Source organism: Lepidochelys olivacea (assembly GCF_965140295.1).
Source record: "Lepidochelys olivacea isolate rLepOli2 genome assembly, chromosome: 20".
In the NCBI taxonomy this organism is placed as follows: Eukaryota; Metazoa; Chordata; order Testudines; family Cheloniidae; genus Lepidochelys; species Lepidochelys olivacea.
Window position 1 is genome coordinate 2621526 of NC_140430.1, and position 15542 is coordinate 2637067.

Here is a 15542-nt window from a genome sequence, read left to right on the forward strand (position 1 = left end):
AGCATCCCGCTGGGATCTGCGCCACCTCAGCGGGTGAGAATGCCCACTCACTACCCCCACGACAGCCAGAGAGTTTCCAGCACCCCCACAGATTTCCTTGGCAGTCACCCACCCAAGTACTAACACGGCTGGAAACGCTGCACACTCTCCTGGGACACCTCCCAGCGTCTGCCTACACCCAGTGCCTTCCTTAGAGTCCACAGAGCAAGAGGAGCCCGAGTCGCGCAGTGGCGCTGGACTGGAATTGGCCACGTTCGTTTGCCAAGCCGCCGTTGGCCTCACCTCGACTCCCAGCCTCAGCAGGTGCTTCACGACCTCGACCTGGCCACTGGCTGCCGCGGTGTGGAGCAAGGTGTAACCCTTCTTATCCTTGCACGTGACGTCAGCTCCCCGGGCCACCAGCAGCTTCAGAACTTCCAAATGCCCTGAGCCAAGGAAACCGGAACTCAGGGCTGCAGCACCTCAGCGGCCGGCGAGTCCCAACCACCGCGACCGAGTCGGTGGCGACGGGGGATCGGGGTCGATACACAGCCACCAGACTGGGACCCGCCATCGCGTTCCACGGGTGACCCAGAGGGGGAAAGATTCCCCGTCCCCCAACCATGCCCTGAAGCTTGCTAATAAGGCAATTCAGATAGAAATGTCTTAGCTTGACTTCACTTGCTCCACGTGGGATAGGCAGGGATTGATAAGTGGATCGAGAGCTTTGTCTAGCCTCCATATCCCCGTGTTGAAATGCTGTAACTCCCTGCAGTTCAGTCCTCCTGCCAGGCAATCCCACAGGCTGTACCCTTGACGCCAGCCATGGGAGGGGACCTGCTTTCCCCCATCTGCGCAGCACTGGTGTGGTATTAGCACCGCCCCCCCCGTGCAGCGCCCTGTCCCTGGCCACGGCCTGCTAATGGCAGCAGGACCGGGGCCTGACAGCAGCGTAACAAGTGGCACAAGCCTTCCCCCTGACGGTCACTGCCCAGACTTTGTTCCCCCATAAGTTACAGAGGAGAGAAGAGGTGTTATGTCACAGGGCGTACCTGCCCTGTAGCACCCCCTGCCTCAGTTTCCCATCACTCCCTCTGGGCTGCCTTTCAGGGCTGGAGTCTTGATGGCCAGGCTGCTTCCCTGGAGTCCTCCCAGCCCCTAATTCAGGGCTTTCCCCAGAAGCCCAGCTTGCTCCCTGTGGTCTTCCCCACCAGCTTGAGTTCTCTGCCCTTTTACGAGGCCCGGGGCGTAACAGGCCATCACCTGACCCCAGGGAGTCCTGTTCCTGAGGCCAGGAGATAGCTTTGTGTGGCACAAGTGGCCTGACCAATCAAGGCTGCCTGCCCCCCCCCCCCCCGGGCAGGCTATCCCGTTACACCTTCATAACGTTTTTTGCATCCGAAAGGTGCTACGTGCCCTCCCAAGTCCAGCATCTCCCCCACCCCCCTGCAACCACATGCTGATGGGAGAGTCCAGAGGAGGATTCTCCTCCCACCGTGCCTGCCAGATCTCAGCTGGCTTTGTCCTTCTCAAAGAGTCATAGAATATCAGGGTTGGAAGGGACCCCAGAAGGTCATCTAGTCCAACCCCCTGCTCAAAGCAGGACCAATCCCCAGTTAAATCATCCCAAGCCACATGGCAAGCCATGTGATGCCAAACGCACCCAGGCCCGGGACAAGAGCGATCTGGAGCCCTGGCTGCCGAACGAACAGTCACACGGAGTCAGGCCCGAGTATGCCAGCCCAGGTGCGGAATGACACCCGAAGAGCTCGCAGCTGCAGGAGGAGGGAACAGTTTTGGGGTACTATGTGCAGAATTGGTGAGACGGGGGGAAAGGGAGAACACCACAGCCGTGAGACCCCCCCAGACTCATTGCCTGTGTCACTAGCTGTACCTGCAGAAGAGTCCAAAAAGCGGATGCTGGGGAACTGGGAAGTACCTGTATCAGAACAGGGCCAGCTAACAAAGGGAGAGAGGGGCAAGGCAAGAGGGAGATGTACCTAGGAAGGCTGCCCAATGGATGGGCTGTCGCTCCTTCTTGTCACACGTGCTCAGGCTGGCCCCCTTGTTTAAGAGCAAGTTCACCATCTGGAGGAGAGAGGAAGCAGTTAGAGGAACGGCTCCCACCAAATTCTGCCACCCCCACCCCGGCACCCATGAGAGCCTTGCGCTTTCTGCAGCACCTGGAGCGATGGGGCCCAGATGGCCTCCAGGCGCTGCTGCAATTTAAACGTTTCCTAGGAGTAACGGCAGCCCCAGCCTGGCTGGCTGAACATGCCCAGCCGGCGATGTGGCCAGAGGAGGTCAGTCATACCAGAGAGGGCTCCCTCCAGACAGGCGTGCTGGCATGACGGGTGGGTTCGGAGGGCAGGGAACAGATGCTGCATGCTGCGTGTCCATGGTAGATGATTTCTCTCCCTGCCAACCCCCGGCTCCCCACTGCCCTGTCTGAGGATCCTGCCCAGAGCGCATGCACCTAAGGACGAAGCACTTGCCCCCCTCTAGCCTGCAGCTTAGCAAGGCTTCATGGCTCCCCTTGTCTGTATTCTGGTAATGCCTCCAGGCTCTGATCAGCCGCAGGGCCCCACTGTGCCAGGCGCTGCACACACAGCATGGAACACAGGCCCTGCTCCAAAGAGCTCCCAAGCCAAAAGGCGGACAGACGGCTGCAAACAAAGCAACTTGGCCAGAGTCCCGAGCTTGTCGGTCACTGCGTCAGTTCCACATAGTCTCTTCCCTCGAGAGATCACCCTCACTTCACAGACAAGGAGGCTGAGATGCCAAGGTCACAGAGCCAGACTGAGAACCCCCAAGTCCCGAGCGACTCCTCCCTCCGGACCACCCGCCCGCACCCCCTCAGGGAGGAAAACGCACGTGCGCACCGGGAGTGATGCTCCCAGCACCCCGCTCACCTCAATGTGGCCGCTGTGCACGGCGTGGTGCAGCGCCGTGCGGCCTGTGCGATCCGCCACGTTGACGTTGCTCAGCAGGGGGATGATGGCCTCCGCGCACTTGGTGGCTCTGTTGGCAGCGGCAATGTGGAGCGGCGTTTGCCAGTACTTATCGCGGGCGTTGACGTCCGCCGAGTGCTTCAGGAGGAGGTTAAGTGCCTTCTGCCAGGACAGAGAAAGGGTGGCTGTACTCCACGCTGGTGGGGGCAGACAAAGCCTCGGGAGCTAAGCAGCACCATTCGGTCTTGAAATTAAACCAAGCAGCCAGGAGTGAAGGGGCAGGTTCATCACTAGCAATGAGTCTGGTTACCCTACCTGCCTCTTAGATCGGTAATGGCGGCCCACAGCTCGCCCAGGGACTACAACTCCCAGTATGCAATGCATCATCTTGATCACAGCTGTTGGATATTGGTGCCCAGGGCTGTAGACCCGGCGGGCCAAGCTGGTGTGGGAAGGCTGTGATGTGGTTGGTTTTGTGCACTGCACTCATCACCATGGCTGCCAGTTTGGGCAGCTCCTTGCCCGTCATCTTCCCCTTTCAATGCCACGCTGCTGAGACGTAGCCTGCTGCAGAAGGGTGGCTCTGTCGGGGAGTGAGACTGACCCTCCGGCCCTGTGTCCAGTAGGACAATAAGGCATGGCAGTATTTTAAAACTGGTTGTAACGATCACACGTTAGCTAGGATGGTACAAAACCCTAGTGCAGACAGGGCAAGTTGTAGCTTAACACGTGTTACCTGGCTGACACCCAGAAAGCTATCATGTGCCTTTTCTCCACAAGGATGTTAAGTGTGCTGGCTACCACGTGTGAAACACACCCGTTTTCCTAGCGTAGCTGGGGCCGAAGCAGCTGAGCAGCCTGTGATGGGCTCATCTCTAGGGTGAATTCTATCCGCACCTCCAAGAACACTGCTCTGACAATTCAGCCCAATTGCGCCTACCCAGAAGCAGCCTGGGACCGGAAGGGCTGTGAGTCAAGGTTTGCCCTTCAGGACTGGGGTGCTAGCTGGCAGACTTGGCTGGGCAGTGGGCGCTGTACCAGGCACTAGCTGTCGATACTCGTATTAGTCCCTCATTTCTTTGCGTGATTTTTCTTTTTTAAAACCACTAAAATCTAGACGAAGCCACAAGCAGTCACCGATGATAGCCACAAACGATAAGATCCCACAAACAGAACACTGAGGGGGCCCAGGCTGGGGTCTTCAAAGGCCCCTACCCGCCCCCCACCAGATGGAATTTCAATGTGTGCTGGGTGCCTAAGTCTCTTTGGCTTACCAGGACATCTAAGCCTTACACTGTGGGCAGCCAGGCCTTCTCAAGATTGTGCCTATCTCACCCTAGAGCAACTCCGACTGGTCAGTGACAAGCCTCAAAGGGAGGGTTAACTTATTGTCACTAAGCCATTCCAGTAAGAGGAAAGCATGTTGCCCCTGACCCAAAGCCCCTGCTGAGAAAGGAAGATATACGTCCTTGAAAAAGCATCTCAGACAGCTGGCTAAACCACTGAACCAACCTACTGGACCCAGACAGTGGGACATGTGAATGATCAAGGCCCTGAAATCAGGCGCGGAAGCTACAAAATGTGATGCTTTTTAAAGCTCCATTTTCCAGCCAAGCCCCTTGGGGAATCTGAAGTCAGATACATCCGCCTTCATGCAGGGAGCAGCTGGCATGTTCCTCTAGAGACCCCTCTGCCCACCTCAAGGGGTGGCACTGAATGGTTCCACTTCAGGTTTGCTTCTCCAAACTGTAAGCATGCAAGAGGGATGCATCTAGAACAGAGAGCATGTTCCTCTTCAGCAGGGAACAGCAGAGACCTCTCCATGCCTCCAACTCCAACCTGAGTCCCTGGCTCTGACGAGATCCACTCGTTCTTCCTCATCCCAGGGCTGGCAGCTCACAGGAGCCTTGGGAGCATGCAGATGGAGCACGCGTCCCAGAATGCTGCTTTGTGCCCTCACATGGGCACTGGCCAAGGAAAAAACACTCCTTTGCACGAGGCTTTTGATGGTGGAATTGTGCTGGGGGGGGGGTGGCGGGCTCAGTGTGGGCCACGGACTGTCTAGGTGGCAGGTTTGAATCCAGCCCAGCTCAGGAGCAACCAAAAGGCTCTTGAACCGTTTGGTGGCCCTTGCATGGAGCTTCTCGGTGTAGCTCCCAGAGGGCAACCAGCCACCTTCCAAATCACAGCAGCAGCTGCCCTCCTGGAGACCAGACTCCCCTCTCACCCCTTAAGAAGGCCCCTCCAAAAAGTCACACGGGGGACTATGTGGCGCATGGGGGAAACCTGCCCTGCTGTTGCCTGTACGGCCCATTCGAAGGCTAAAGACAGGCCTGATCTGACACACTTCCCCAGCGCGAAATCCCCGGCACTGAGCCCTGTGATCTTGCAGTTAATGAGCATTCTCTAGTGACTCATGAGGTGTGAGGATCGCAGGCGCAGACCCATGTGACCCACTGACCTAAATTTTATCCTCATTCCCCCCGCTTTCCAAGGACAATACACCACAACCCCATTTCCCATGGGGCCAGCTGATCTTGAGCAGGAATGCAACACTTCCTAAGTGTGTAGGGGTAAGGAAGGGGACAAAGGCAAGGGAGATGGCTTAGGTTAGGCTGCTCAGCTGCTGGAAATGGCTTAAAGCCATGGGGGTAGCAGAGAAAAGCCATTACACAAGTTAACTGGCTCTAGGGGAGAACAAAGAAGTTAAACACTTTTCTGGGCAGATTCCCTCCAGGGAGCACTGGTGTGCAGAGCAGAAAGGCCCCTTCCAAGGGGCCTGACTGAGAGCAGAGAGCGAGGCACTCCAACGGAGCAATGGTGGGGTGGGGACAAGAGAGACCCCAGCACACCCATAACATGCACTGCAGCCCTCAAATCCAAAGCCAGGACCCAGAACAGGGTTGCGATTGCCTGCCTGGAAATATCCCCCGCAGCGCTGGGATAGGTTCTGGGGGGGATCTTCAAAAGCACCTAAGAGATTTAGATGCTCAAGTTCCATTGAGGGCCAGTGGGATTTGTGCTCCTAAATGCCTTCGGTGCCTTTGAGACACACCCCACTCCTCCTCTGTTCTAATACGATTAACAGGAATTGTCCTGCTGCCCAGGACTCGTGGGGTTCTTCCTCTTTGCCGTGGAGTTCTGCCTTTCTCTAGCTCATCTCAAAGGGCTTTGGACCCCACAACCCCCCCAAAAGGTAGGCTGGCTACTATCCCTATTCCAGACGCAGCCAAGACAAGGACACAGAGGGACAAAGCAGCTTGCCAAAGTTCACATAGCAAGGTAGTGACAAGGTTCAGCTTTCCAGTCCCCTGCTCCAGCCGCTTGACCACAATGCTCCGCTCTCCCTCAAGCTGTCCTTACGTCAATTGGCTTCCACTGCACCAAGGAAGGTTTAGGCTGGACATTAGGAAAAATTTCCTGTCAGGGTGGTTAAGCACAGGAATAAATTGCCCAGGGAGGTTGTGGAATGGCCATCACTGGAAATTTTTAAGAGCAGGTTGGACAAACACTTGTCAAGGATGGTCTAGATAATACGCAGTCCTGCCATGAGTGCAGGCGACTGGACTAGATGACCTCTCGAGGTCCCTTCCAGTTCTACGATCCTATGATTCTATATTTGTTTAGCCAACCTCTGCCATCCATGTCACAACCCTGTGACCAAAATAAAAGCCCCCATTTCAGCGCATCTCTGCCCAGAACTGGACCGAACTGGCTCGCGATGAAGCAGCTCTGACGTTTCACTCCGGGTACAGAACTCTTGGGGACCAGCACCGAAAGGAACTGAGAATAAAGTGGCAATTTCACGATGTTTCGGTTCAAAGTTTTAAATCTTTGCTTAAGTTTCGCAGGGGACATTTGAGTGGGGAAGGCAAGCGCTCGACAACACTTGCTCACGGAACTGCAGAAAGGATGGGGCATGGAGGAAGTAGGAAGAAGAAATTCTGAGACAGCTAATTGCTATTCCTGGCATACAAGAGAAACTCCCATCAGTAGCTAGCATGTGGGATGCCAGGGAATATTCGCCTGGTACAAAAGCCCCTTTTTTAGCACTCAGGAGTCACTGTATAGCCTGGCACCTCCAGCCTGTTCTGCTGCCCATGATGTCAGCTGCCACCTTTCTGTATTGTGCACGCTGACAGATTCATTTCTGTTCATCCATGGGGGGAATTGTGCTTGACCTTTATCATTGTCACAGGAACACGCTGGAAATCGATGCAGAGAGCTGCACGTGAGGAAAGATTTAACTATACATACCTTGGCTAAACAACATTATTGGGGGCCCTCCCCAGGGGCCTGCTGCACACAGAACTGCCGCTGCCTGCAAAGAAACTTACGTGCCCAGACGTGACTGCAGAAGTGAGCCCTCAGAGGGGGCGGACGTGATACTAGTTGAAAGGTGTAAGCAACACGGTGGGAGGGGAATTGGCTAGGGTGGTCCCAGGAGTATTATTACAATTAATAAAGTGAAGTTAAGCCCAGGGAAGGCTGAATATCAGGAAATACTTCCTGACAGTAAGATCCATTAGGCTGCGGCGTCATCTCCTAAAAGAAAGGGGTGGGAGCCCCATCACTTGGGGCATTTAAAGCGAGTCAAAGCGCAACGGGAAGATACTGTAGGGAGAACCCATGTATTGGGGGTGGAGTAAAGGGAATATTACAGGTCTTTCCCAGTTCTGTTTTCTATTTTTCAAATTATTATGGGGTCTGAATGGTCCTTTAACTGCGTCGAAAGAGAACATCCACCCCCCCCGGGCTCTCAGCCAGAATCCAAGCAGGCATGCAGAAAGCACGGGAAAGAAAACGGTTACTCAAAAAGGAGCCCAGAGGAGACGGACCGATTCATTACTGCAAGGCTCGCAAGGGCACCTACCTCATTGCGAGAAGCTGCGGCCCGATGCAGCGGGGTTAGCCAAACAGTGTCCTTCGCATTTACGTTAGCACCTGAGGAGACGGAGCAGAAAGGGGAGGTGAACGCATCTGCGCAAGGGGCACTGCCAGGGTACAAGACTGCCACATGCTCCAAGGCACCGTCCCTGTTTTTAAACACCCACTGCTGTATCTGCTTGGGGAGACAGCACGTCAATTTCTGCTGTTAAAGAAGGAACCGTATCGAGCTTTAGGGCCGGTCTACTCTTAAAAGTTAGGTCAACATAGCTACAGTGCTCAGGGGTGTGAAAAATTCTCGCCTCTGAGCCAGTAGTTAAGCCCATCGAAACCGCACTGTAGACACAACGGGGCCGATGGAAGAATTCTACCGACATCCGCAAGCCCCGCCTATCACTGCAGGAAAGGTCTAGACAGTGGTGCTGTGAAGGCACAGCTGCCGTTCTGCAGTCATGCTGCTGTAGTGTGGCTCCAGCCTTAGTTTAGATGCTACAAGGCGCCCTCCGGCACCAGGGGCCTAAGCTAGCCCGGCAGAGGGACAGCAGCGCTGAGCTAGATGGAAAAAACTACATTTCCCAGCACACACTGCTCCACCTTGAGCTCAGTGGCCACAAGACTACCAGTCCCAGAATGCAGTTCGTCATCTTGATCTAAAAGGAGGCTGCTCAGACAAAGATGGTGCATTTTATACTGGAATCTGTAGGTCTTTGTCAGCTGTGCCTCTGTGTACAGGTGAAGGAGACCAGAGCCGCACTGCAGGAGTCCCTGCCCTGCTGGCTCTGTGCCAGCCTAGGACCAGCAAAACCCAGCTGCCCCAGCTCTGCTGCACAGAGCTGCCCTGCCCTGAAAGCCACGTGAAACACGTCTGTCAGGGCTGGTCTAGGATCACTAGGGGCTCTTCCACGCCACCAGCAAACTGCTGACAAGTCAAGGGCATCTAGAGGGAGCAATGACAATGAATTCCAGATTAGGGGCCTTTTTTCGCCCATCTATGGTGTGTGGAGAGCGAGCCGGGATGTAGATTTGAGCAGTTTCAGAGGAAAATAGAGGGGCTGGTAACTTGGGTTAGAGCCAAGTACGCAGCAGGCAGATGCTGAGCAAAATTCTCCAGTCCTCATCCCACACCCGGCAAATGATCCAGATCTGCGGCTCCCCACTCCACTCCTGCAGTTCGAGGTTCCGTCACTACCCTTCACTCCTGACCCCCAGTCCCTGCTATCCCAGCTCTGGGCTCCCCACATAGAACTCTGTCAATGCCCCCCAATCCTAACCCACAGCCCCCCATTATTACTGCTGTAGGCTCCCCCGAACTCTGCCGTTGCCCCTCAATCCCAATTCACTGCTCCCCCCACCAGGTCTGTTGGTGCCCCTCAATCCCAATCTGCAGCCCCCTAACCCCCAATATTTCAGTTGCAGGTTGTTTTAAGATTTGCACAAACCTCCTCTTGGGATCTGGGTGAGAGCAACTAATGACATTTCCCTTGTGACTCAAGCACCAACTCTCCTGTGGATGAAAAACCCTTGTACCCTATGCCTTGAGCAGCAGCCTTTCTGCGCTAGACCCACAGGAGGGCCAGGCCAGCTAAACCTGAGGACATCCATGCAGCCGGCTGTACTGGGCAGAGACAGCTGCAGGTCTTACCTGACAGTATTAGGAGCTCAATGATTGGGACATCTCCTAAGTAGGCAGCAGCATGCAGTGGGGTTCGTCGTTCTTGGTCCTGCACAGGGAGATAAGAAAAGGCCGTAATGCAACTATCCACACAGCAAACACAGCTCCTTCCCCATCCAACTTTCCGCACCTGAAAGACCAAAATGTTGCTTCCTGCCCTGAGTACATCTGGGTAAGTCTGAGTGGATGGAGGCGTCTGCTTAGGACCAGCAATAACAGACAGCCTGGTGGGGAAGCAATGGACTACCTTTCACACCTTAGTCCACTTCAGGGTGCACTGAAGTGTATCTGTCAGGTAGAGTAGGGGCTTGGAGCCAGGAATCCAGGGTTCTAGTCCCAGTTTGGGGAGGTGAATGGGGTCTAGTGGTTAGAGCCGGGGGCTGGGAGCCAGGACGCTCAGGTGGCTAATTTCTAGCTCTGTCACTAACTCTCTCTGTGACCTTGGACAAGTCACTTCACTTCCTCCCTGCTCCAGCTTCCCTAAAGAGAGATGGTATCTAGCTCGCAGGGTTGTAAAGCTTAATGAAGGTTTGCAGAGCACTTGGAGATCCCTACATGAAAGGTTTATAAAACCACCAAGCACTATTACCCCAAAGTGCTCCGCATGCATGCCCTTCATACACCCCGTCATTCTATGTCAAATACCAACAACAATAAAAGCTTGCAGGAGCAACTCCCAAAATGCACCAAGCCCAAATGACTGGGAGAGGCTAGAAAGGTGCAGGAAGCACAGCTTAGGTAGGATCAGTTTTCTTCACTTGGTGCTGGGCCCTGGGTAACCTCTGCCTTGAGGCATTTGGCTCAGTCTCAGCAAACAGCAAGTGGGTTAGATTGGCACAGAAGAGAGTTTTAGGTCCCACATTTTAGTTGCATTTAATGAAAGTTGTATTTTTTTCCCCATTAATTAAAAAAAAAAAAAAAAGGAGAGAGAATCAAGAAAACAACTGGTAGGACTGGCACAAACAACCTGGAGAAGCAGAAAGCGAAACTGGCCAATCGCATTCCCAAGTGAAATCAGCACGCAAAGAGATATGTGCGTTAAGGGTTAATCACTCTCTTATTTTTCAAGCAACAGAGCAAAGGCATTTTAGAGAAAGGATGAGCGTGATCAACTCCCTACAGAATTATCACGTCCCTGAACGAGGCAGCCACAGAACAAAGTCTCCTGATCCCTTTGTAACATGTCAAGATACGATCTAATCATTAGTCCCAGTGGCTGGCACCAAAACCAGTGCTGGGCCTCCCCTCTGAGCCAGCACGGAGTCCACAATGCTCGACCCAGACCCATGCTGCTCTGTGCACTATTCTTTCAGGGTACACAGCAGTGCTAACCCCATGCATGCTGCAGCATGGACAGAAGGAGGCTGAGGCATTAAATGCAATGGCCAAGAGCATGCAGGGAAAACAATTCTAGGCCAGAGCACAGCTTGGAGCAGCATGCAGGGAAACCTCATTAATGCCCCAGAGCCTATCAGAGAGTAAGATGCTGAACCAGACTCAGCCACTTACACAGAACCCATGACACTGACCTAGACAAACAGTCTAAAAGAGCAACTAGTCACTGACCTAGCGCCAATCTCCCAGTGCCACACACTGACAGACAGCTAGGCTGACCCAGTCATTGTTCGGTAACAGGGAGGGTCATCACGAGGATAATTTACTAAGGGTCGTGGTGGACTCTCTGTCAGTGGCAGTTTTTAAATTGAGGTTGGATCCGCTCTAGACCAAGCAGTAAGTGTTTCAGGGTAGCTCTCTGGCCTGTGTTATTCAGGAGGTCAGACCAGATAATGGCAGTGGTCCCCCTTTCTGGCCTTGGAATCTATTCACCAGCCTACCGGACAGACGGAGACACCTCTCTCAGCCATGCACCTGCCACCAGTTTGTTCGGAGGAATCTTGTAAGCCAGATTAAGGGAGCGTTTGCATCCAAGTCTGATTGGAACATTTGCATGCGGATTTTACACTCTTTCTCAGAGCTGGCTATTCAGGTTACATCACGGGTCACGATCAACCCAGGAGGCCTCTGAAGAAAGGGCACCCAAAATAAGCGTTACCAGGAGCTAGAAGGATGCATCTAACTGGCAAGAGAGCAAACACACTGGCAGCTACTATTCGTCCTGAAGACAGGGTGTGGTCTGAAGACTGCAGGCTGCAGCATTCAATGTGGCATCTTCATCCACAGGGCCAACGCCGCCGAACAACTCAATCTGGACCACAGCATTCTGGGCCTGGCAAGCCACACCTCCTTATCCAAGGTGAGAACAGCCAGGTGGTAGCATCTGCAAGGCTGCATTTCGTCCATCCGCACCCTGCTCAGGTGTACTCCGCAGCCAAATTTAAAAGAGGGGCAGTGAAAGTGCATCTGTATTCCTTGGGACATTAGCTCTGCTCCACCAATCAGGCCAGCCTCAACACAGACAGCTGAGCCATGCTCTCATCAGACTATACTGGACCTCTGTTCCATAGGACAGCAAGGGATGCTGGGGATGCAACCAAGCTAGTCCCAATTCACTGCCCTTCGTTTACCTGCAGCCTTCGAATGAAGAGCAGAAAACCGACAAGACACTGCACTGTCCGAACACTTTATAAATAGCAGGTAAGTCTCCCAGTGACTAGGATATACCATTAACCCCATTTTACAGATGGGGAGAGGGAGGCCAGGGTACAAAGGCCCAGATTCTTAAAGATATTTGGGCCTCCCAAGGCCTGCCTTCGAAGCCTAAGTCAGTTAGGTGTTGCAACCCCTAAATACCTTTAAAAATCTGAGCCAAAGTTGCAAAGCCAGGAACAGAATCCAGGAGCCTTGCCCCCAAGCTGCCTAATCACTGGATCACGCTGCAGAAAAGATTCTCACCCGCTTACCAGAAGCATAACAGTTCAGCCCTCTCTGCTTTGAAAACACAAGCATATTTCAGAGGCAAAACACAGAAGGACAGTTCAGTTTGAGACAGGAGCATCAGTGTGCAAAGCTAGGCCAGGCAGCTGCTGTTCCAGCACTCACCAATATATTGATATTCTCTTTCTGGTTCAGTAATGACCGCACCTCCTCTATATCGCGGTTGAAGATGGCTTGGACCAGAGGCGGCTGCAAAGAGAAAGACAATCAAGCTGTGAAGCAGGTAAAATGAATGTGCAAGGACAGGGACAGGAGGGTGGCTGGCAACATCATTCATATACCCCAAGACCAGCCCGACAAGTTAGTCACCTCATGCCACCTGTGTTTGTTTGGGTCTCCTGCTTCTATAGCAAATGCAACATCTACTGAGCCATTCTAGTGAACTGCAGCTGTGGAGACAGGCCCAGCTGTAGCCTCTGACAGGAATTCTTCCCCACTCCTTGCAGCTAAAGGCTTTTAATATTTATACAAGTCAATTTCTGTTTAAAAAAATAAAAAAGAGAGAGATACTGCTCTGCTTCTGCAAGGATTAAAAAACTGAAGCGAAGTGAATGTTGATGGAAACTGCCAGGTTATCCAGTCTAGGGAATAAAGCCATGAGATGAAGTTTTGCACCCCACCCAAGGGCCTGGAAAGACTACATGATGGCGGGGGGCACCCATTTAGTCCCTGATCCTGGCCAGATATCAGTGGGAATCTTAGCTTCTCGGCCAAGAAGAGGACCAACTGCTGCCTGTTGTGGTGGTTTTCCTGATGTGGACACTTGCCCACTGGGAACTGGACCGAGACCCAAACCCATTTCACACAGGGGCCACGCTCAACAGCTGGCAACGGCTTTTGATTGCTTTGTTGTGGAGGCCAAAGACTTTGTAAGACTCAAAGAGGGATTGGCCGTTTATAAGAAGTTATAATGACAACAAAACTCGTTTAGGAAGGGATATAAACCTTCAAGCTTCATGGCTTAAACCACTCTCTAATTATTGGGATGAGACCTTCGTCAGGGGTAGATTATCCCACATCTGCCTTCCCCAGGGCTTCTTGCAACTTCCTTTGAAGCGGCCGGTGCTGGCCACTGTCTGAGACAAAATACTGGCTCGATGGATGACAGGGTCTGGTCCAGTCTGGCAATTCCTACACTTCTTACCTAGCCTGAATGTTAACAAGTGCTTAGCGGGGAAAGACACTGCATCCCTCTCCCAAATCCCCTGAGCCATCCGCTCCCAACAGGATAAAGCACCCTACGAGCAAATACTCAGGAAAGCTAGAGCTCGGGGCTCACTCAGCGAGAGGGGCAGGCCCTGAACCCAAAGACACTCTCTTTTCAGAACCCATGTACGGATCGTCCTCAATAGCAAGAGGGTGAACACGGCCTAGAGCGGGTCTCTCCTCTCAAATCTTACACTGCACGGTAACAGCCAAACCCTCTTCACCTCTCCCGGCACAACTTCTGGGTCTACCTTCAGCTGCCATAAGATTTGGCTATAGCAAGAAAATGCCGACACACCCCTGCTACCCAGCTCACTCCAGATTCCCTCTCCCCTCTCCATCTGAACATGTGCATGAAAGCAGCGAAAGGTAGGGGAACATATCCCCGGTCAGAGGGAATGAGCGAGTCATTCGTGTGGAATGCAGTGGACTCCGCATCCAGTGTTAGACATTTCCAAAAAAAAAAAAAAAAGAGATGCACAGACCGATAATTATGCCCTGCACGAACTTCAGCGGAGCTTGCAAGCAATGCTGGGACGGACACACCCACCCACCATTCACAAGGGAAGCTGAATGTTTTGGTTACCCAAAAAAAAAAAAAAAAAGTTACTCCCCTGTTCCCTTCTCTCCCCACCATGTGAGGCTTTAAACACCCAGCCTATCAGTGAGATTGCAACAGCGCAAGGGACCACAGGAGGGGTAAATATTTGGCTTGGAGGAGTCAGCAGCCCGGATCTCAGAAATCATTACTGTCGGTAGGAACCTAGAGGGCTCATGTCAAATCAGGGGGTTAAAGATGAGATGTTTGCGGGCCAGTGGGGTATTTGGGGGATTAGAGGGAGGTGCTGGGCATCATCCAGGGAGTAATGGGGCTGACAAGCGAAGAACAACTGTGTCTCAATAATACTCTGCCTTAGGAAAGTGAAGTCCATACATGACAGGAAGGGGAAAATAGAACCAGGCTCCTTGGGGCTGGGAGGTTTCATTCATACCCCTCCCAAAACGGAGATGGTTGAAACTTGACCCTTCTACGGAAATTGTATGTGGCGATGGCCATCTGAATAGCCACTCTTCCTTCCCCCCGGCCCCCGTGGGGGAGTTGGGGTACCAACAGGGATCAAACAGGCAGCCCTGCTGATTTGGGGGTTGTGACAAGTCATCTGCGGTGCAGACAGGACTGACTCACAACCATGCCCAAGGAAAGTGGGGTACAACCCCCTCCCCCCATATGTAGGGAAGCTGAATCACATAATACCTCCGGTGACAACAGGGTGGATGGGAAAAGCCTCATCACACCCAGGGAAATGGCAGGGTATAAAACAGCACAGGGGCAGCCCCCCCCCCCAGTGATGAAAGTGGGGTGTGAGATGAATCACCCCCTAACTTGTGAATGTGGGGTCCACACGGCGGGTGGTGCCAAATCAAGCCTTCCCCTCTGGCCCGACGAGGGCTGAAAGGGAGATGAGGGGATGTCGAGGGAGACAGGCAGGGAATGAAGATGGGGAGGCTAAAATCCTATCCAGGCTTCGGGGGGATAAAGAGGTTGATGGGGGGAGTAAGGGGGTAGGAAGGAGATGGGAACAGGGAAGCCAGGAGGCAGGGAGCAGATGGGGGACACCAATATGTGGGGGGGGGGCGCGCAAAGATGCGGGCAGGCCAAGGTGGGCGGAGAGGGGGGCAGAGCTTGGGGGCAAAGAGAGGCTGGCGCTAGGGAAATAGGGAAGTGGGTTGAAAAGGGGTAAAAAATTGGTGCAGGGAGGGTGGGGGGTAAAAAGCGTGGGGGCAGACATGGGGGCAAGCTGCGGAGATGGGGGCGGGAGCAGATAGGGACCCAGGGGGGCCAAAGGCAGAGGAACGGGGGCCAGAAGGGGGGCGGGGCTGGATCGGGGGCGGCCGAAGGCAGACATGGGGGCCGGATTTGGATGGGGGGCAGTGGTGGGGGGGTGGATGGG

The 15542-nt window shown here is 53.6% G+C and overlaps 1 protein-coding gene across 1 annotated transcript in view; it reads right to left on the minus strand.

Annotated features, from left to right (window-relative positions):
* ANKRD52 (ankyrin repeat domain 52) overlaps positions 1-15542 on the minus strand; it is a 39220-nt gene that overhangs the window by 21339 nt on the left and 2339 nt on the right. The window contains exons 2-7 of the mRNA XM_084610259.1: positions 12490-12573; positions 9460-9538; positions 7804-7874; positions 2892-3092; positions 1980-2067; positions 283-425 (exon numbers count right to left, since the gene is read on the minus strand). Coding sequence (XP_084466385.1) covers positions 283-425; positions 1980-2067; positions 2892-3092; positions 7804-7874; positions 9460-9538; positions 12490-12573 — 666 coding nt within the window. The remainder of the gene's footprint in view (positions 1-282; positions 426-1979; positions 2068-2891; positions 3093-7803; positions 7875-9459; positions 9539-12489; positions 12574-15542) is intronic.